The sequence below is a fragment of the Cydia strobilella genome, chromosome 12 (assembly GCF_947568885.1).
Source record: "Cydia strobilella chromosome 12, ilCydStro3.1, whole genome shotgun sequence".
Classification (NCBI taxonomy): domain Eukaryota; kingdom Metazoa; phylum Arthropoda; class Insecta; order Lepidoptera; family Tortricidae; genus Cydia; species Cydia strobilella.
Window position 1 is genome coordinate 7,849,800 of NC_086052.1, and position 22,427 is coordinate 7,872,226.

The 22,427-nt window shown below is 36.8% G+C and overlaps 2 protein-coding genes and 1 long non-coding RNA gene across 3 annotated transcripts in view; 2 read left to right on the plus strand and 1 right to left on the minus strand.

Annotated features, from left to right (window-relative positions):
- Nucleotides 1-22,427, minus strand: part of LOC134746044 (general transcription factor IIH subunit 2) — a 250,183-nt gene that overhangs the window by 103,316 nt on the left and 124,440 nt on the right. The window lies entirely within an intron of this gene.
- Nucleotides 532-2,910, plus strand: LOC134745742 (uncharacterized). Its single transcript, XR_010128204.1, has 3 exons — nucleotides 532-567; nucleotides 1,546-1,576; nucleotides 2,858-2,910. It is a non-coding gene; the product is annotated as an uncharacterized LOC134745742 (long non-coding RNA).
- Nucleotides 3,839-12,859, plus strand: LOC134745814 (uncharacterized). The gene is made up of 8 exons (XM_063679904.1): nucleotides 3,839-3,897; nucleotides 4,133-4,163; nucleotides 4,626-4,669; nucleotides 6,782-6,812; nucleotides 6,892-6,933; nucleotides 7,929-7,972; nucleotides 8,503-8,533; nucleotides 12,793-12,859. The coding sequence occupies exons 1-8, from the start codon at nucleotides 3,839-3,841 to the stop codon at nucleotides 12,838-12,840; spliced, it is 330 nt and encodes a 109-aa protein (XP_063535974.1). The 3' UTR covers nucleotides 12,841-12,859.

The window sequence follows — 22,427 nt, forward strand, 5'->3', positions numbered from 1 at the left end:
TTCAATAAGAGGAAGGTGACAAAGCATGACACTGCAGGATGCGTATTTAACTGAAACATTTGACAGATATATTTGTACGTGTTTTACAAAGTTTTATTACAAAAACAACGACGTGACGTCTATCGTCAATGACACGGTTTCGGGCATTATGTGTACTTACTAATTTGACGGCCGGTTTCTCGTAAGAAAATTTATGACGTCTGTGAGACGGGCACGTCGTCAGTTAAACGTAAAGCAAGTTTTGTTCTTTTTGTTGTTTTACGAACGAAGATGTTTTAGCATGTGTTTATATGTGCCTAGCTAAATCGATTTCGTCGTCGATTTATTTTACGATGTGACGCACATTCACATAAATATAAATTATTAATATAAATTTAATTTAAGTATTTTAATATTTACATATATTTATTTTAAATTTTAGCAAGGTATGGTACAGGTCATGTACAATTATGAGACGACACCAGTTTTAAGCATTGAGATATACATATATATCTGATGATAAATTTCTTTGCTTTAACAGAGTCCCAGAAAGCCAGACGCCTATGACATCGTTAAAAAGAGTTTAAAGTAAGAACGTTTCTAATTATATAAATAATATCCATACAGCCAATTGAAAAAAACGTCTAAAAAACGGATCACCGCTGTATCCTAAATGTCTTAAAGCCAATTCTGACGTGTTAAGGTTTTGATCTTATTTTGACATGACCATGACTGACGATCGCTCACACTGATTGGTGCTCGCAAAATGCAATCAGAGTCACGCTCGCATTTATTTTATGAGGCGCATGATATGCCTAATGACACGGACACGACTCAAGTTCGTATCAAAACAAAATCAAACTCATCATCATCATCTTCCTCGCGTTAGTACAGGCTTTTCGCCACGGCTCATGGGAGCCTGGGGACCGCTTGGCAACTAATCGCAAGAATTCACGTAGGCACTAGTTTTCACGAATGCAACTGCCATGTGATCTTTCAACCCAGAGGGAAAACTAGGCCTTGCTAGGATTAGGTAGTCCGGGATTTGTCCAGTGTTTTCCCTTACCGAAAAGCGGCTAGTAAATATCAAATTATATATCATATAGTACATGATATCTTAAAAACTCATTGGAAACCTCTGGATGGAAATTCGCATCGCTAAGCTACCCAGCGCTCTCCAAAATCAAAACCACAACAGATCATAATCGGCCTCCTTTAGGACTAAAGGAAGGAAGTAATATTATCAAATAGTTACGTTATGTTACATGAAACAGTTGTCAACCGTTAAGATCATTGGTAATAATCCCTAATCTGAATGGGAACTTTCTAAGGAGAAATTCCAATGAGAATTATTTAATAAGTAAAAAAAATAATAATGAAAGAAAGAAAGAAAAATATAAATTCATGAAAGTTATAAATTGCGGAAATTTTGAAAATATTCTGTAACTTATTGCACAACCTGCATTGTATATCCAACCTGTCCAAAACGAAGCAAAGACGAGTGATGTGCAGAATGAAGCTCAATAAATATACCTATCTGCTAATTTATGTTTTTTTGGTTATCAGGGCTCGAATGGACGCTGAAGATAGTAGGAAGGTAAGCAAATCCCCTCCGGCCGCGAGGTCCGTTAGTCTAGTCCGACATGTCGAAAAACAAGGAATTTTAATTCCTCGTGGTCCGATGATCGAACTAAGTGGAATTTTGTAATTCGATAATCGAACTACATAATTGAATTTTAGAATTCCTCGTGGTCCCATGGTATAACTAAGTGGAATTATAGAATTGTATTGTGATTATTATTTTTTTTTTTTTTTTTTTTTTTTTTTTTTTTTTTTTTTTTTTTTTTTTTTTTTTTTTTTTTTTTAGCCTACTAAGTGTCCCACTGCTGGGCAAAGGCCTCTCCCCTTGATTTCCACGACTCCCGATTTGGTGTTTCCTCCGGCCAGTTGTTCAGGAAGCTGTCCAGGTCATCCCGCCATCGTTTGGGCCTGCCCCGTCCACGTCCCTCTACCGGCATCCACTTGGTTGCTAAGCTAGCCCACCTCTCCGGATGCATGCGATGGACGTGACCGGCCCAGTCCCATTTGAGCCTAGCGGTTTTCTCGCCTACGTCAGCGATGCCGGTTTTTGAGCGCAGCGTGGTGTTTCTTATGCGATCAGCTAGTTTAACACCTAGAATGCTGCGCTCCATAGCGCGTTGGCAAACCGTTAGTTTGGACTTCTGGATCTCTGTGAGTGACCAAGTTTGGGCGCCGTAGGTTAGAACAGGCAGAACACACATGTCAACGAGTTTGCGCTTCAGTGACAATGGAAGGTTACCCTTCATTAGCTCTTTCATAGACCAGTAGCTCTTCCAGGCATTTTGAACACGGCGCTCAACTTCCTTGTCTTGCCTGTTACTGAAAGAAACTAGCTGGCCCAAGTAGATGTACTCGTCAACATAATGTATGATCTGCCCGTCTACCTCGACACTATCTCGTGTCTTGCTATTGGTCATCACCTTTGTCTTTGCGCGGTTCATTTGAAGTCCGACCTGAAGGCTTGCGTTGCTCAGATCTTGGAGCATTTTCTGTAGTTCTGCTGCAGAAGGGGCAAAGAGAACAATGTCGTCGGCGAATCGAAGATTAGATAGCCTCCTATCACCGACGAAATTATTACCGGTGAAATTATTAGAAGTGAAATATAATATTTCTTATAGTCCGAGTGATCGGACAGAGAGGCATTAAAATTCCTTGTCCTTCAATATGTCAGACAAGATTGTCGAACCACGCGGCCGCAGGGAGCAAATCAAGGTTTTCCTAGAAATTATGTACTTACTTATGTGTTACCAAGACGGTTAAGTATGTGTTATTTTTTAAATGAGTTTTTTTTTAACAGAGTCGAGGTAATATGAAGCCTATTGCTCATGACGTTGTCAAGCAAGCGTTAAAGTGAGTAAAATTTCCTAAAACAAAAAACTAATTCCATCTCATCTTGTAAAGGTGCATTTATGATGAGCTTAGCTGTAATCTTATTTGTATGTGATTATGTCTTCCATAAATACAAGAAAAAAATCCTTTTAGCACTAAGTCTGGTATTTACATTTTGTTTTAATGTGCAATATAACTTATGGATAAAATTGCTCGTGTCTTATTTTCATGTCAAGTCTCTCAGGTTAAAATTAAATCATTTGATTTGATCAAAGGAATTTGTGATTACTGATATAAGTAATTGTTTTTATTCGCAGAGACGGGCTTAATGGCGAACACGGTAAAAATGTAAGTTTAAAATGAAAGAATTTGAAATGAAACCTTTTAGAAATTTAAGCTATTGTAATTTCTGACACTTGTATTCTTTTATATTATGACATTTAAGTGACATTTGATGTCATTTGGCTACATTTTTTTAGGTCTTTAATTAGCTCCATGCATGAATTTATTTTTAATTTTGGATTCATAATTTATATCGTTGGAACACCGGAAATTATAAAAATACTTTTGTAAACCTTAACATTATTTTTATTAAAAAATATTTAAAATGTTGAAAATTTTTAAGCGGTTGAAACGCTCATAATTTTTGGCGCGAATTCGACAGAGCGTGATGACGTCACACGTCGGGCGGCCCAACTGACGTTTGCTACTAATGACACTAATCTGTCGAACGCGTGACGTCACGCGGCGTTTCGAGCGTTTGGCTCACTAGCTTTTCGCGGGCAAATTTTTGTACTTTTTATTTATAATTTTAAGTAATTAAATGGTAATTTAAAAACGGAAATGCATTTGTAACATGATATAACGGTAACAAACATCCGAATAAAAAATATTTCGTTCAAATATAAACTTCATGCATGAGGCTAATTGTAAGCTACCTCTAGTGAATATGCGTTACTTACAGAGCGAAAACACCGCTATTCATCATGCTGTAAGGCAGGCGATAATGTAAGTATGTACCTACGAGTATCTAGTAGGAAAAAAATAAATAGTGTACGACGTTATGGAATAGGAACACAAATACTGCATCTTGATAATAATACTAATTATATTTTTTCAGGGTGCACTATTAATTGAAACAAACGATAAAAGATTTTTGTTATAAAAATATTTTTAAGTAACACAGCCATTTGATTCCTTTTCAAAAGTATTTTTTTTAATCTGTGTTAATTTCGGTCCGCAGAAGCGGTCTCATCATTGAACACAATCCACGCGTAAGTAACCTATGATACCTGGGTACTAGTGGCTCTGTGAACCTGTAGACCCCGCAAACTCCCATGTTTACGCCATTTAAAAAAATGAACAAAAAAAACATCCTCTCATCGAACATGCTCACAAACTTTCACGAGAATCGTTTTCCAAAATCCAACCTGTAGAGGAAAATTGCCAGAACTACGAAAGCATTTTTGCCCAAACTAAACCGCAGGGGCTCGCAATCACTTGTCTATGGAAACTAACTACGAAAACCCCAAAAGCTAACTAACAACCTTATAGCTAGCTAGCATTATAAGGTAGGTATATTGTTGGAGGATTTGAGACCTTGAAACTTGGCTAAGACATAAACTACAAACAACAAAACAAAACAAAACTTTCCTCCTCGTTGTTTCTGTTCTATAGCATAACAAACACCGTATAGTATTATTATAATCTAAAATCGTAATTTAATTTTAAAACAGAGTGGTACCTACATTATCCATGACGCTGTGCGCAAGACAGTAAAGTAAGTAGTAAAAAAATTAGTAACGGACTTTGCATGACCAGTTAGGTTAGGAGTAAAGCCCTGCCATGAGATATGAGACACTCTTTATTTATTGCTCGCCTTATAGAATAAATCGGTACAAATCACAAACTTAAAAGGAAAGGTAAGATATTCGGCGCTCTTCTATTTCTATTTATTTATTTCAAAATATATAAGCATTACAGTCAACAGAAACCAAGTCGCTTATATACTAGGACAATTCATAATATATACATTTAGATAGAAATAATCACAAAAATAATACAACTGTCATAACAACTAAAATAAAAATTAAAGTAAAATGTCACAATATACATTACATTAAAATTCGTTTTAAAAATTAAATGAAAACCCTGCAAAAACTACACACAATTATTATTCAAATAAATTAAAAGTTTTTGACCAAATCCACCAACACTGTCCGCAAACACGTCTATATGTGGGGCGTCGATGGACATGGCATTGAGCATAGCCAGGGCCCTCGCGGTAGGCGCGTTTCCGGCGCGGCGTGTGCGCACTGCGCTCGTCGCGAAGAGCCTCTGCGGGCGTCTAACCGGCAACGCACTTAGCCCCACGGGACAAGGGCGCGCATTCGGCACAAATATACCCAACCTCTCCAGCACACATGAGTTATTTACTGTACCATTGAGAATTCCATAATAATGGATCAACAGTAGCAGTTTGCGTCTCAGGTTGAGAGTGCTGAGTCCCACCATACCCAGCACGAAAAGAGAGGGATACATATAAGGGTAGTACCCGTAAATTCGCTTGTACATGTATCGCGCGAATCGTCTTTGCACCCTCTCGATCACCAGCCTATACTTCTCCTCACTGGGGTCCCAAGTAATGGCTCCAAACTCCAGCTTGCTCCGGACATAAGCATTGTAGAGCATCATGGCCACTGTGGTATTTTTAAATTCCGCTGATACCCTCATTATGAACCCTAAGGTTTTGGTTGCCGTTTTGCACGTGCTGGCTACATGCTCTCGAAAGTCTAGCTCCACATCCAAAGCAAGTCCCAGATCCCTCACCTGGTGCACTCTTTCAAGTGAGGCATTCCCGAGATGATACGCAGAATAAATTGGAGAGCGAGCCCTAGTAAAAGTGATTATTTCGCACTTAGAGATGTTGAATGGCAATTTATTAGTTTCGCTCCATTCATTAACAGTGTTGATATCGCTCTGCAGTCTAGCACAGTCTTCGCTACAGCTCACCTGCAAGAACAGCTTGAGATCGTCCGCAAATAATAGGCACCTAGCGGCGCTGACGACCTTCGGCAAATCATTTATCATCAACAGGAACAAAGTCGGTCCCAATGTGCTCCCCTGACTCATCCCGGAACGAGTATAGTACGGCTGGGACTTATACCCGGCTATGGTTACGTATTGACAACGACGATTCAAGTAGTTAGCAAAAAAGTGCAAAAGCTTGGGCGTGAAGCCTAGCTTAGCTAACTTTTGTAGTAGTATGTCGTTGTCAACCAGATCGAACGCTTTTTTAAAATCGAAATAGGCCGCATCAACTTGCAAACGACGATCCATGGCTGTAGTTACATAATCCACAAAACATATGTGATTGCCGCTAAAGAGCGATCTCTTTCAGACAACCTTTGGATAGTGGGTCAAGTGTGTGTGTTGAAAAATTAATAATGTTTTGGTTAATTCTACACAAAATTAAATTTTGGGTGCGAAGAATAATTTAGAGCAGTTCCCTGACTTTCGATTTGCGCTAAAAATTGGTACATCTGAAAAACCACTAACAATGCAATAAGTATTATAATTAAACCGAGCTCATTTTATACTGGAGGCCTGAGGATATCCAACGGCAATACTTACAGGTAATAAAACAATGCAACCTCATTTGCAGTGAGTTACCAAATAAAGTAAATTGTACGTACGTGTTGTATTGTAAGTACGTATATTTTTTTCTGAAAATACCCTTTTGGTAGAACTAAAGAAATTAAATTCGGACTTATTTTTATAAAAACAGACCCAGTTAATATAGGTAACATACCTAATACCTATAGTCATAAATATACATAGTTTAATTTACCAATACCAATGGTTATGACAATCTATTTTGCTTGATTTTTAGAACTGGACTGCACAACGACCACAATAAAAACGTAAGTACTTAACTTTTAACATTCATTAAAATGGACATAACAAACGATTGCCATGATTTGTTTTCTTTTCTCTTAACAGAATGCTGTCGACAGTGCCCTTGTCGATCAACTAGTGCCGAAGGTAAAAAACACCGGCTAATTGCAAGTTGTATGGGAGCCCCACTTAAATATTTTTTTTTTTTTTTTGTATTTGTTGTCATAGGGGCAACAGAAATACATCATCTGTGAAAATTTCAACTGTCTAGCCATCACAGTTTATAAGATACAGCCTGGTGACAGACAGACAGGCGGACAGACGGACAGTGGAGTTTTAGTAATAGGGTCACAATAGGGTCCTGTTTTTACCCTTTGGGTACGGAACCCTAATAAAAATATATAACATTAAATCATTTTACGGTTTAGACTCACTTGTATGTATGTCAGTATGTCTCACAACAGTTTAAATTCGAAAAATATATAAGTAAATTAGGTAAGTTTTAGTTTAGATTTTTATTTTATTTAATATTTAATTGTAATTTAAGTTTAGATTATAATTTAATTTTTTTTGTAATATATTTTTATATGGAATAAAATTTTTAATTTAATTTATTTTAATTTTAACAAATTGTGTAAAATATATACGAATAGATGGAGAGCTAGCCTTGCAAAATGGTTTACGATTTAGAGAACAACGAACTAGACGCTTTTCTAATAAATATTATGTAAATAAACAAATATTATAGGACAATTATTACACAGTAAGCTCAATAAGGCTTAGTGCTGTGGGTACTTAAACAACGATAAATATTATACATATAGGTACATACTCATATTTACATATATGTAAATACTTAAATACATAGAAAACCCCCATGACTCAGGAATAAATATTTATATTCATGACACAAATAAATGCCCTTACCGAGATTTTAACCTAGACAGGTCATCAAAATAATATGAAATTCATTACCTGTTGCCACAGTCACATTACGCCTCCTAAACATTTTTCTATACTATACGTTTCGTTGCTCTCTCATCTCTCATTATCATACAGATTCCAGTTTAGGAAGCTAGGTCTTAGCCTGTAAAACTAAAAAAAGCCTTTATCGCTATATTAAATATTAATTTTTTTAACAGACTGGGCGCGGGAAGATTCATAACCTGTTGCGCCAGTTGTTGAAGTGAGTAAACAAGAAAAAAATTGTAGGTAAACTTCCACTTTTTATGGATTTTTTTAACAAAATGTGACCCAACCCGTTTCTGTGTAAGAATACCACACATATAATCACTCACATGTATTGTAAGAACTAGGTACAAATTGGAAACCCGCCTAGATTTTTTTGTGTACCTAAATATGTAAGATATTTACAGTTTTGTTATGTGGTTAATATTTATGCGAATCTCTGAAGAAATCTATTAGAGATATTAATTCAACTAATAAATAAATATTAATTAGATGTATGTATTTTGATGTATGCTAGCAACATTTTTCCTGCTACAACACTGCTTATTTACATACCTACCTACGTGAAACCTAATTCCTAAAAAATAAAAAGTAGGCTTTTTTTTCTTTGGCCTTATCGAGTCCGTACTCGAGATATTTTCAAAACCAAATTCGCTCTTACTGTATAAGCACGAGTAAAAAAGGTAGAAACGGTGGCATTTACGCATTTATTAGCATGTAAGGCTAATATTTGTATCCGGTTTACAGGGCACGCATGGAAGAAGAAGACATTTCCGGGGTAAGATTAAAGTTTATGCTAATAAAACCCTTTTATAAACAAATGATGTGTTATTACTTACAAAAAATAAACTAATATTCATAAATTTAGCTGCTTTGGCAATTTAAATACTACCTGAAACGATGTGCTCAATATAATTATATCATCATTGATATAATTATTTAGGTGTAAATGACTATATGACATCAAATGTTAAAAACCATACGCTAAGCAATAATACATGGCAATTTATTATTTAGTCGCCAAACTATCATTTCAAGCTCCCTATTCATAATTTTGATGGCTTGAATTTGCTGCCAGTTTTTTTAATAATATCATGCTTATATTTGGAGCTAATTAAATTTTTCAGGTTCTAAAATATTAATACACGGCCAAATTATATTATTATATGCCCAAAGAAAGTTCCTGTTTAATATTTTAGTTGCCCGAATAATAATAAGCCGTATAAAACCTCATGATAATCTATGACACTTAATTACATAGTCGCAATTGTTGTATTTAAAAGTTGTAGACTGGGCACGACTCAAAATGGAAAATCGGTTTTTGTCAGTTAGGCTCGTTTCTTACATAAAATATTATCTTATAGTTTACTGTTTTAACATAAAGTATTAATCAAAATTTTACCGAACTTCTTAATAAGAGGTATGAAAGTAGCAATAAGAAAAAATAAATTATATCTAGGACTTGAGACATTTATCTTGATTTAAGTCTGCCTGTAGCCGCGAACGTAATGTCACATTCACAACGTCAGGCCAAATAATAAAAGTAAGTGCACACGATTAAATCTCGTCCCGTTCCAGTTTTAAATTTTGGAACATTTAATTTCGCAGTTCTCTCTCTGTTTGGTCAAGGTTAGCTTAAACACGATCCTCCTCGCTTCGCTCGTCGTCGCACCTATCCTTTAACTCTGGCAGAATCACGGAGTAGGATGGAGATGGCAAGTGGGCGTTCCCGTCTATCCGACAGTTAGTAGCGACCGACTCACTTTATGCACAGACTATGCTCAGTTGTTGTGTAAACTTCATGCTCGAATGACATTCACGTCGTACGTACGCTCGTCTAACAAAAATTGATAATTAAATTTAAAATGCCGTATTGTGCAGTATTAAGCTGCAGAAATCACAGCGGTTTAAAAAATCTTTCACGTGGAGGTATTTCCTATCACCGGTGGTTATTTATTTAAATATAATCCGATAAATACGAAAAATCTGTTTCTTTTGCATTATTTACGAATGTTCGTTAAGTAAATCTATATTTTATCAGTTAGAACTTAGAGTTCACAATCCTTTGTCACTATTCTTTACGTTTATCTGGAATATTCGCTATCCTAAATGTCAAATAACTTCGCTACTCAGATGCTGCGCAATGTCGATATTTATATCGATAAAGTTAAAGTTACGATATTTCAAGTTTGATGTTTGGTAGTTCGGTAATAAATTATTATTTTAGACACGTTTCTAATTATTATTTGGGATAATCAATGTCTTAGTAAATATGGCAGCTCTGGTCATCAAGTACTAAGTTAAGTCGGGGTCATTTCATGGCAACCTTTCAAACCTTCGTATTCCTTTACATACGTTTTTGTTTTTTACACCCATCATATTTTCATCGTTAATATAATTAGACTAGGTACTTAATGCACTTATGCGTACAATGCATGCAATGTGCCATGAATAAACGTTTTATATTTTCTATTTCTTTATTATTAATTATTGTAGGTTACCACAAGATGCCGATATTAAAAATAAATGGATCAATGCTACTGGGCAAGAAAATTAGTTTCCGCAAAAATATAGCACCATTTGCTAGGAGCATTTCTTAGAGAAAGATTTCTGGGGATAAAATTGCCATACATCTCATCTAGCGTCCACACGCCTAAAACTTAGTTACTAATTTAGTAATTATTAGTGACATTCGGGCTCACTTAATTAATAAAAAGTGTTCCGTACCACGCAAACTAGCGTCAAATATTGGAATTTTGCCGCCCCCCTTCCTGATTTGATAGGTCACAATCTTACAATCAAATCAAGTGGGATCGATGAGCCAGTTTCATGTATGCTTTCACACCATACAATTAATTTGACAAATTAATCAGGTTGTCCCGTCTAGATTGGCCTTAAATGCTGCTACAAGTAAATATATTGTTAAAGACGAATACTTACCTATGTAAGTAATTGCAGATTTGTGATCACAAAATAACAGCAATACCGAGTTAATAGACCTTTAAAGAACTATGATTTTATCTGTTTGACTTTAAGATATATTTAATGTTCACATTAACAACCTAGTTGGTCAATTAATAAGAAACAAATTTCTAGTTAGATATTTGTTGTACTGTACTACATATTATTTTTCATACAATCACGATTATCACTACCTATATTATAATCATAAATAAAGTATCATCTAAATGTGTTAAAACATACGGTAATGAAATATCAATACCTAACTGAACACACAAATATCGATAAAACACTCCGATTACACTGTCCCCTCCCTATATCGTCGAATGGAAAGAAGTTCCAACGGTTAGCTACTCGCAGGCGTGTAGAGGTCTCGAAAACACCAGTGTAACGTGACCGTGAGATCCGTAACAAACTATGCGTAATTAGACCTTACTTATACTGGTTTTATAGCCCTTTTCTCGCCTGTAATAAGTAAGTGATTTTTAAATTATATAAAATAACGCCATCTGGTGTTGAGTAGTTGTATTAGGTGAACGTTGAGCGAGCTTTTGTGAGATGAATGAGATAATGAAAGAGTCGTATGTCATATAGCTTTGACATTATATTTTAAACCGTCACTCATGTAGCCTACAGTTGATATTCGTTCGAGAAATGTCCACCGGTAATAACTTTTTGGTATGGAAAGTTGCTACGAATCAGAGCAATTTTGTAAGTGTGTGACGTATTTTAACGTGGCTATGAATGTGTGAGTTTAGCGACACTGGTTTTCATACTAAATAGGAGTCATTTCACATCCACTAGTTTATTAATTCGTGGGCAGAATACTTACCGTGAAAACTAGTTTCACCTAGTGAAAATGCGTTTTCCCCGTCAAAACCAGTTTTAACTGAAATCAATTTGGACTATTTAATTAGTGAACACTACTTAGTTTTCACCTCCATGTACTTTGCGTCAACTAGTTTTAACTGAAAATCCGAGTTTAGACTAGTGAAAATGCATTTCGAAAAATTATAAATTTTACTAGTGAAAACGGGCTTTCACTGAAGCGTTACACGAAGTTAGTTTTAACAAGGGAACACGCATTTTCACTTAAAACGGGTTTTTACGGTAGCATAATATACATTATTGCCAAGACTACTATATTGTACCATATTGTATATTAAAATGACCATTTGTTAGGTTTCTATCTGTCCATCACACAACCCATATCCAGGTTCACTTAACATTAATTATTGGACTAATCAGATACTGAACTGTCAACATTTGAAATCATCAACATCAACAAAGTAATTTATCTATCTACGATTTAGCAACTCTATGCACATATAAATTATGCCAATAACATTTTTACAAAATTACTTAAACATGTTATAAATCCCTTTCTAAATTTAAACTTATTTCTATTCAATTAAGGTTGTATTTAAAGGTATACAGGAAAACATTTGTAAAGTAATGACTTACTAAGTATTGATTCCCTAAGTGAGGTTATCTAGATAATTTTCCCGCCGTCTTCATGCTCGTTTTAGTTGGTAATTGTCTGGTCAACTTCCTGTTAGCTACAGTTTTTGCGAAAATCACCAGGACAGAGGATTTTTTTTTTGTATGAAAACTTTCAGCTTTAAATGCATTTTTTATCGTAACTACTGCACGTAAAATGAACTCACTAATGGTACCGCACACAATTCTTACAAATAAAAAATAAATTCAGCTTACCCCTCTCAACCCCCTAAATTGCCCCCTTTAATAAGAAATAAGCGATTTTAACTTATTTACAATATTAGTGGTGGTAATTGCTATAACTGTTCCAATTTTTAACTATCTACGTCAAACGGTCTCTGAGATAAACGCATTTAACCGATTTGCAAGACCGAAGTGATCCCATAAGTGTTCCGTGAACAGAGTTTTGTACGAAACATTAAAAACGACTTCAACAAGGATAAAATATAATATTATCCCTTCTATAGATATACGCAAGCAACTGATATGTTTGAAGTCTGTAGGTACTTGCTTGTAACAAAACTGAAATGATTGACTACAATAGACTTACTTATATGTACATATTTCTTTACGTAGAAGACTGATGGAGTTATCCACAAACGCGCGCAACAAGTGATGAAGTAAGTTATAAATATAAAACATATCATTTAGTTTATTTAAGATTTGATTCTGACTTTTTTTATGATGAATAGGCAGGCGTTTGACTACTATCCCACCTGATGGTAAGTGATGATGTGGTCTACGGTGGAGCACGCTTACCTATGAGATACCTATTAACTCTTGCCTTGAAGAGCTCCAAATTGTACTCATGCGGAAACACAGACCCGGGCAGGGCGTTCCACTCCTTGGCATTTCGCATAAGAAATGTGGAAGCAAAACGCTTCGTGCGTATTTTTGGAATTCCTACCATGAAGCGATGCCGGAGTGCCGTTTGTCGTGTGGTCCGATGGTAAAAATGGGACGGAGGAATAAGGTTGTGCAGTTCCTCGGCACACTCTCCGAAATGTATCCTATAAAAGATCGACAGGCTGGCAACCTTGCGACGATGCTCCAGACTTTGGAGTCGAGCATTCGTCAGATTGCTGTCATTTATGATTCTCTTGGCCCTCCTCTCAACTGACTCGAGCGCCTCAAGCTGGTACTTTGCAGAGCCATCCCACAGATGAGAACAGTATTCTACACACGATCGGACTTGTGCTTGGTAAAGGTCGAGCAGCTGCCTAGGTGTAAAACACTGCCTCACCTTGTTGAGGATGTCTAGCTTTTTTGCCGCTAACTGTGCTTTCGACTCGATATGCGGGCCGAAGTTGAGTTTCGAGGTCAGCGAGATTCCGAGCAGCTCAAGATGGTCGGTTAACGGAAGGGATACATCTCGGAAAGTAGGAGTGAGATGGAATGGACTCCGTTTAGCGGAGATAAGACACGCCTGAGTCTTACTAGCATTAAACGCAACCAGATTGGCTTCGCCCCAATCGGAGACTGCCTTCAGTGACACGTTCATGCGTTCGACCATTGCCTCCCTGAGCGCCTGAATTTTGGCTCCACTAGCTCGTGAATTGGGTATGTAGCTTTCAACAACCGTGGTGTCATCTGCATATTCGAACGTACCTGGCTGCAGCAGGTCGTTTATGTGGAGCAGGAAAAGGGTCGCTGAAAGCACGGACCCATGAGGGACTCCGGCATTGATTGCCATCTGATCGGACGAGCAGCCATTAATGACAACCCGAATCGATCGATCCCTCAAAAAGTCTGATACCCAGTCACAGAGACTAGTTGGTAGACCGAAGGACGGTAGCTTGCTAATAAGGCCCTCGTGCCAAACCCTGTCGAAGGCCTTCGATACATCTAGAGAGACAGCTAAAGCCTCTCCATTCTTCTCGATGGCCTCACTCCAAATGTGCGCGGCATACGCTAAAAGATCTCCAGTAGACCAGCCTCGGCGGAACCCATATTGCCGGTCACTGAGCAGGTCATTCGCTTTTAGGTATGCCAGGAGTCGGTTGTTCAGTACACGTTCCATACTCTTACAGAGTATGGACGTGACCGAAATCGGTCTATAGTTGGCAGGGTCAGCTCGGCTACCTTTTTTCGGCACTGGTTGAACATTAGCAAGCTTCCAAGACTTCGGAACCTGGCTGGTAGCCATAGAGAGGCGGAAGAGGCGCGTCAATATGGGACATAGCTCAGATGCACAGGTTTTAAGAACTATGGCTGAAATTCCGTCAGGACCACTTGCTTTGTTCACGTCCAGGCTTTGCAGCACTTTGCGAACCTCCGTCTGACGTATGCGTATGTCCGACATAGAAGTCTCGCAAACTAGTGGACTAGGAGGTTTTGTGCCGGTTACATCTAGACGTGAAGATTCAGCGAAGATAGAAGCAAATAAATTCGCTTTCTCTTCAGCAGTGTGGGCAAGTGACCCATCCGGTTTCAGCAGTGGGGGTAGTGAGGGGCGGCAGAAATTCGATTCGACTGCTTTCGCAAGGGTCCAAAACGCTTTACTACCTGTAGGGTGCGCAGCGAGTTTTTTCCCAGTCCGGCGTATGTGGTCAAATCGAGCTTTCCGTAGAGCCTTTTTTTACTGGACTTGGTTGCCCTATTGTAGGCTCTCTTCTTATCTGGTATGTCACTAGCTTTGCGGTTTCGAGCATCAGCCCAGGCAAGGAAGGCCTCGTGTTTCAGTGCTTCAGCACGTCGACACTCAGCTCCAAACCAGGGCTGTGCTTTGCTAGATGTCCTCGCATCGGAAAAAGGAATAAAATATTCCATACCCTGGCGCAGCACATCTGTTATAGCATCCGCACAAACTGAGGGATCACCCGAAGAGAAGCACAAGGGCCGCCAAGGATAGGATGCAAAAAACGATCGCATCCCATCCCAGTCTGCCGACTTATATCGCCATATTCGCCTAGTGCCTGTGGGGCTAAGGTCGGGTGGGGAATATACCGACACAGATTTCACTAGACAGTGGTCAGAGCTACCTAAAGGGGACGACACTGACACTGCGTAGTGATCCGGGTCGGTAGTCAGCAGAAGGTCCAGGCAATTAGCTGTTTGGCCGTCAACATCTGGAACCCTCGTCGCTCCTTGGACCAGCTGAGTGAGGTTTAATGCCAGGGCGAGTTTTCGCCCTGGCATTAAACCTCACTCAGCTGACTTCACCGGAAAAGCAAAACAAACATAGGTACGTCACTCTCAAAGTGTCATCTCATAGGATCTCAAAGTATAGAACTGCAGAAACAGTATTAGAGGGCATACCGCGAACCATGTTTGACGTGTTGCCTCCCTGTCACACTTACGTACGAATTTACAAGTGCGACAGAGAGGCAACACGTCGAACGTGGTTCGCGGTAGGCCCTCAGTATTTCCTAGAACTGGGATTTTGGATACCAGCCTAAGATAAAATGTAAACAACTGACGTCAAGTTGAGATTGAAAACTTAATCTCAAATTAAAAAAGCGTAGCGGCTTGTAACTTGTTACCAGTGTCTCTGAGGGCTTACCGCTAACCACGTTCGACGTGTTTTCTCCCTGTCACGCTTACGTACGACTTTACAAGTGCGACAGAGAGGCAACACGTCGAAAGTGGTTCGCGTTAGACCCTCTGGTTAACGATTGGCATGTTAGCTACGTAGCCAGAGCAACAAATAAATTATACTATCACAACTTTTTTTTATATTCCAAAGTAGGTAGAGGTGTGAAAGTAGATTTCTTATAAAAGGAGGAAACTGTAAAAAGTATAAATATTTCAAATGATCTTTTTTCACTGGCCATACCTTTGCTTACATTATTTACACGAACACGAGAACAAGAATCCGATCCTCGCATAGGTATGCAATGCACCTAGTCGTTAACTTCATTTTGTTTGGTCCACAGAGGTTATCTAGAGGAAGAGGTAAGTTTATTATGTAGGTATAATGTAATTTTTATTGAAACTAAAAGTTTTAAATAAAATATTTATGATGGTGTAGCAGTTACAGCTTGTTCCACGTTAGTAACAAACCTTATAGCTACATCATAATAGGTATATATCAATAAAAATTGGGGAAAGTGTAAATAACAATTACATGAGCCCAGCGCATCATCGAAATAATTAGTTTTAATTAGTTTTTAGGTATTTATTGTTTTACTACATATTGTACACACTAGCATAGATATAGGTAGCATATTATAATCTTTGTACTAACACTATATGGGTTCTGTTCTGTGCCTGAAATAAATATTTTCAATTTCAATTTTCAAATAAACTAACCGACTGTTCTTAATGTATTTATATTTATAATAAAACGAGTATAGTCGTGTTAGTAACATGATATACCTATAGGCTTGAACCATATATATTTACATATATTTTTCCCAGTTTTTAGTCGTTTTTAAAGTTAGTAATTTATATGCATTAAAATCGTAAGGACAAATCAAAATATTATTTTATTTCATTTATACATTTCACTTACAGGGTAGGTCAATGGGCTAGGGCATGACGATAGTAGGTAAGTCACAGCATAAAATATAATATTAAGTCAATCAGGCAAGATTTGAAATATTACACGCCGATAAGATAAGTATTGCGTTCCCACCAAAGTAGGTAACTATAGCAACGTGCTGCGTTGCAATTAATAATTTCTAATTACAGCCCCTAAACAATAAACTCCCTATCGACAACAGTCAAAAAATTAGAACTAGTGTATCAGCTTGAAAACGTCATACGTTGTATTTCTTGAATGCCAGATAGAACGTTTGTTTATTATTTGTAATTCACGTTAATAATTTAGTAATAATTAGGAAGCGAGGTTGTCATTGGTCAGTGATATCGTTTTTTTTATTCATTTTCATTTTAAGCCTAGGTTATCTATAATTATATAATTATAATATGAGTATAAATATTAAGTTTATGATTATTACACATACATATTCAAATGACTTACAGATCGAGACGAGATAGCAACGCACCGCCGCAACGAGGCAACCAAAAAACAACTAAATGCTTGCAATTAAACATCCTTTTATTCTAAACTAACTTGTTTTGTTTTGATTTTTTGACTCCAAACAGTGCAATATTAATTAGGTACCTGTTACAATAATGGTGACATAATTATAAAGACCGCTTTTTTGTAATGGAATTTCGAAACTATATTTTAAATAAGAGTCATCAATCCACACATACAGTCATAGTTCGTAGATTTATACAATTAAGTAAAAAATACTCAGTTTTAATTTTGTCACCCTCTCACGATTTTCAAAAAACCGGCCAAGTGCGAGTCGGACTCGCGCACGAAGGGTTCCGTACCATTACGCAAAAAACTGCAAAAAAAATCACGTGAGTTGTATGAGAGCCCCACTTAAATATTTATTTCATTCTGTTTTTAGTATTTGTTGTTATAGCGGCAACAGAAATACATCATCTGTGAAAATTTCAACTATCTAGCTATCACGGTTCATGAGATACAGCCTGATAACAGACAAATGGACAGACGGACAAACGGACAGACGGACGGACGGACGAACAGACGGACAGACAGACGGACAGCGAAAGTCTTAGTAATAGGGTCCCGTTTTTACCCTTTGGGTAAGGAACTCTAAAAACGTAGTCATTAAGATAAAAACGAAGGTTACCAAGGTATACGAAATTATAATGTGCAAAAATATACCTAATAAATAATAGGACACACAAGAGGAGTAGCTACTTAACTGAAATAAAATTTGTATATTTCACTTCAGAAAATACGGTACCTGAAGTGAGTGAAATGCGCGCCAATCCCAGACGATCGTCAAGGTCGTGTCAAAACCAGTTCAAACCCATAACAAATTGTTAATTTAGAATCGACCCCCTAATTCGTTTTTTCGGCTCCATTCGTGTCCTTTTAGTTTTGACTCGAGTTTTTGAGAACTATTGTATAATAATATCAAAGAGGATATAATAAGATAGAGCGGTACTGTCATAGTAAATTTTATAACCTCTGTAAATTCGCTGCCATCTATCGACATACTTTAAAACTAAAAATGAAGATTTATAAAAATACGTTAAAATGTATTTCAATATGGATAAATGATTTTTTTATTTGCATTAATTATTTTTATATGATTTTGACCCATGTTCTTTCACTGATATGCGTTAAAATTATAAATAACAAACAAAATTATACGAGAATAGGCCAAAACTAGTGGCGCCCTCTGATCGAGAATCAAATTTTCGTGATTTTCGAGGCACGTTTTTTCCTTAGACTGTATCCGTCTATTACGGAGTTATATCTATCTTTGATAATATATAATAGTATTTTGGGCACAGGCAGACCAAAAAAGAGATGGCGGGATGACATCGACGCTTTTTGCAGCGACTGGCGGGAGCATGCACCAAGCCGTGACGAGTGACGGAAGAAAGGGGAGGCCTTTGCCCAGCAGTGGGAAAAACGATAGTTGGTCAAGGGATACCTATCTGTTTCTCTAAGTCTCACTTTAAATAAAAACTCAATGAACATCCATGAAAATATTTCTATTGCAGGAATTATAACATGAGATTATCGGTTAGTCGAAAATCTCTGCTGTGGTGATGTCTGATGTATATCTGAAAATTAAAATATATTTACTAGAATAATCTATACGCCGTTTTTTATACCACAAGCATACCTACGGCCAACAACATTGGCTATTCCCGTCCACGTGGAACTTTCAAACTTTTTGCAATACGTATGTGCAGAGCTCTATCTATATAAATATATAATCATTACTTAATTTAGTTATTATTACACTATAACCTGTTATTATTACAATCAGAATACCCCTGGTTGCGAAGAACAAAGTCAGCATTCCGGCCAAGTGCGATTCGGACTCGCGCACGAAAAGTTCCGTACCATTACGCAAAAAACCGCAAAAAAATCACGTATACGTTGTATGGGAGCCCCACTTCAATATTTATTTTAATGTTTATGAAACAGCCTAGTGACAGACAGACGGACAAACAGACGGACAGTGGACTTTTTTACCCTTTGGGTACGGAACCCTAAAAACAAACCGGACAATGGCGAGTCGGACTCGCCCACCGAGGGTTCTGTACTTTTTAGATTTGTTTGTACAACAGTAGCAACAGAAATATATCATCTGTGAAAATTTCAACTGTCTAGCTATCACGGTTCATAAGCTACAGCCTGGTGACAGACGGACAGCGGAGTCTTAGTAATACGGTCCCGTTTTTACACTTTGGGTATGGAACCCTAAAAAATAGGATCGAAAGGTTCTATGGAATTGCTTTTAATGTAAGCAGATATTGGAAGTTCTGAATTATGAAAATAAAACAACAGCTACTATGCTGATACACTGGTCGACGCTTCGCACTCTCACCTAAATCGCGTCGCCTTATTTATTTTTAGCTTATCAATCATCGATAACACGCCAGCCTTCCAACTTGGTCTTTTTATGAGAAAGGCGATGATGACTCGGGCGAACAGCTCGGTCATCCAAATCCAAACTGTGAATAGAAATAGTCTATTGTTTTCCATAAAGTTATAAGTCATAATGTATTATTCGTTAGTCATAATTAACTCCATGCATGAATTTATTTTTATTTTTGGATTCATAATTTATATCGTTGGAACACCGGAAATGATATAAATACTTTTGTAAACCTTAACATTATTTTATTAAAAAATATTTAAAATGTTGAAATTTTTTTTAAGGTTGAAACGCTCATAATTTTTCGCGCGAATTCGACAGAGCGTGATGACGTCACACGTTGGGCGGCCCAACTGACGTTTGCTACTAATGACACTAATCTGTCGAACGCGTGACGTCAGGTGGCGTTTCGAGCGTTTCGCTCACTAGCTTTTCGCGGGCAAATTTTTGTACTTTTTATTTATAATTTTAAGTAATTAAATGGTAATTTAAAAACGGAAATGCATTTGTAACATGATATAACGGTAACAAACATCCGAATAAAACATATTTCATTCAAATATAAACTTCATGCATGAGGCTAATTTGGTTTTACTCAAAAACGCGTAACTTTTCAGAATTCCCATAAAATAAACTGACAATCATTACATTATGACTTTCAATAATCTATTAGTGAACCCAAATAGAAAGAACGGAATCTAGAGGTATTTAGTAGATGGGTTTGATGCATACTTAAGTAAGATTAAGTTTGTTCGATTTTTCGTTTCGAGTCGAATGGGTAACAATAAGTATTAAGAGGATACATCACCGCGTCCGCGCAAAGTCGCCTTTTCATTCAAACGTAGACCTTATTTTCCTCTCTGGATATTAACATTATTAAAAATATTTTGACACAGTTTGTTGTATAGGTATCAACCACAGCTATGCCCCTATGTTTGATTTTTTCGAATCTTTAATTATTATAAAAGTTAGGAGCATTTAAAAATTTGTATGAAATCTGTTTTTCGCTCAAACAATCAAACATAAATTAAAACATTTACCTAAAATGTCAATATCCAGAAAGGAAAATGAGGACTACATTTGTATGGAGAAGCAGCCGAAGGGGCTCTTAAAGGTCGAATTTAATCGAATTTAAGAATTTATTTTCTCTTAAAGATCTCATCAAATTCAAATCGAAACATTCTTAGGCTGGGACCGACATGTTTATGAGAAAGGTGATGATGACTCGGGCGACCAGCTGCATTTAATTTAACAAAAGAACCTACGGTGTCACTAATACATACTTCGTATTCGACCGTACTTTTTTTGTATGTATGTTACCTCAGAACTCCGTCATTTCTGAAACCGATTTAGAGAATTAAATTATTTTTTTTGTTTGAATGTACAGCCAAGGATATAAATATATGAACATTCCCACAGTTTCAAAAATATGTGCACGCCTTACACCTTAGACAATAAAATCGCATATTTTTGAGCCATTTGTCTGGGTCGATATTTTTGCCTTCGACTGTGTTCCCAAGTTAAGTGTATATAGGCAAAGTGCATATTTAGGCCAAATTATTTATTTATTTATAAGTTTTTTAATTTTTAAGTGTTTGTGTTAATAAAAAATATAAAATTTTAGTGTATATAGTAAGTTATGAAAATAGTTTTCGTCTACTGTTGCTGCCAAGTCGGCAAGACTACATTTATAGTTTGTCAAAGGCCTGTCTCATTTCAAACATAGACAGAGAGAATCATACTATCTTAGTCTTACACTAGTACTAGCACCCAAGAAAAAAGGATGAGTATGGTTTTTTTTGTTCTTATTTACTGACAATTTGGTTTGACCAACTATAGCTCTAAAGACGCAAAGCACGGAGAATTTCGTACATTGTCCTGCCATTTCCTATCTCTATCGCACGTGCATAATTATATTAATTAAAAAAATTAAAATTCATTTATTTCGAGTAACATGGACTCATATATATCATATATCATAATCATATATTGCAGCAGTCCCGCTCGCTAAGGGGCATTAACCGCCGGTGGCGGCATCATCGGCGGGACAGCAATATAATAATGCGCGTGCGATAGAGATAGGAAATGGCAGGGCAATGTATGAAATTCTTCGTTGTAGCATCCCTACTTTATACGTAGGCGTTTTATAAAATAAATATTGAAAACCTGATTCTTTCAAATCTGGACATTCTTAGGCTCTTTCTACTTAGAATCGACAGCATTCTCCATCCTGACATTACAAACAGATGTCCGAAAATGTTCATTGCATTACGTCACGTTTTAGTGTGAAAAAGAAATCATTTGTGCGTGATGTAGTGGGAATATACAATTTTCATAAAAAAATTGGGACTTTTTTATCATCAGGATTGAATATGCTAGTGATTCTGAGTTGAAAGAACCCAAAAACACCAGGATCTGTGAGAATCAGGTTTTCAATATTTATTTTCGAAAACGCTTAGGTACGTATTAATTTTATGAGTAAGATAAAAAAAACTTACTGTAAATCACCCTTGAAACGAGAAATATAACCCTCTCCGGCCTCTTCCCTTGATAACAAGTCTATAACCCGGTGTGCCCTGTGAACCGAGTAAAATTGCTTTACCTATACACATTTATCGAGAAGTTCCATTTAATTATGCCTAACAGATAGTAGTATCAAACTAAACAGTGTCGTTTTTAATTTTAAAATGTAATATATATCAAAATATGCGTAAGCCGTTTGAAACTCACGTTTTTAAGCCAAAAAATAATTTAATTAAAACGTGTGACCCGTTTAAATATATTTAATATTGCATACATTAATGCTTACCAATCGTCACACTGCAA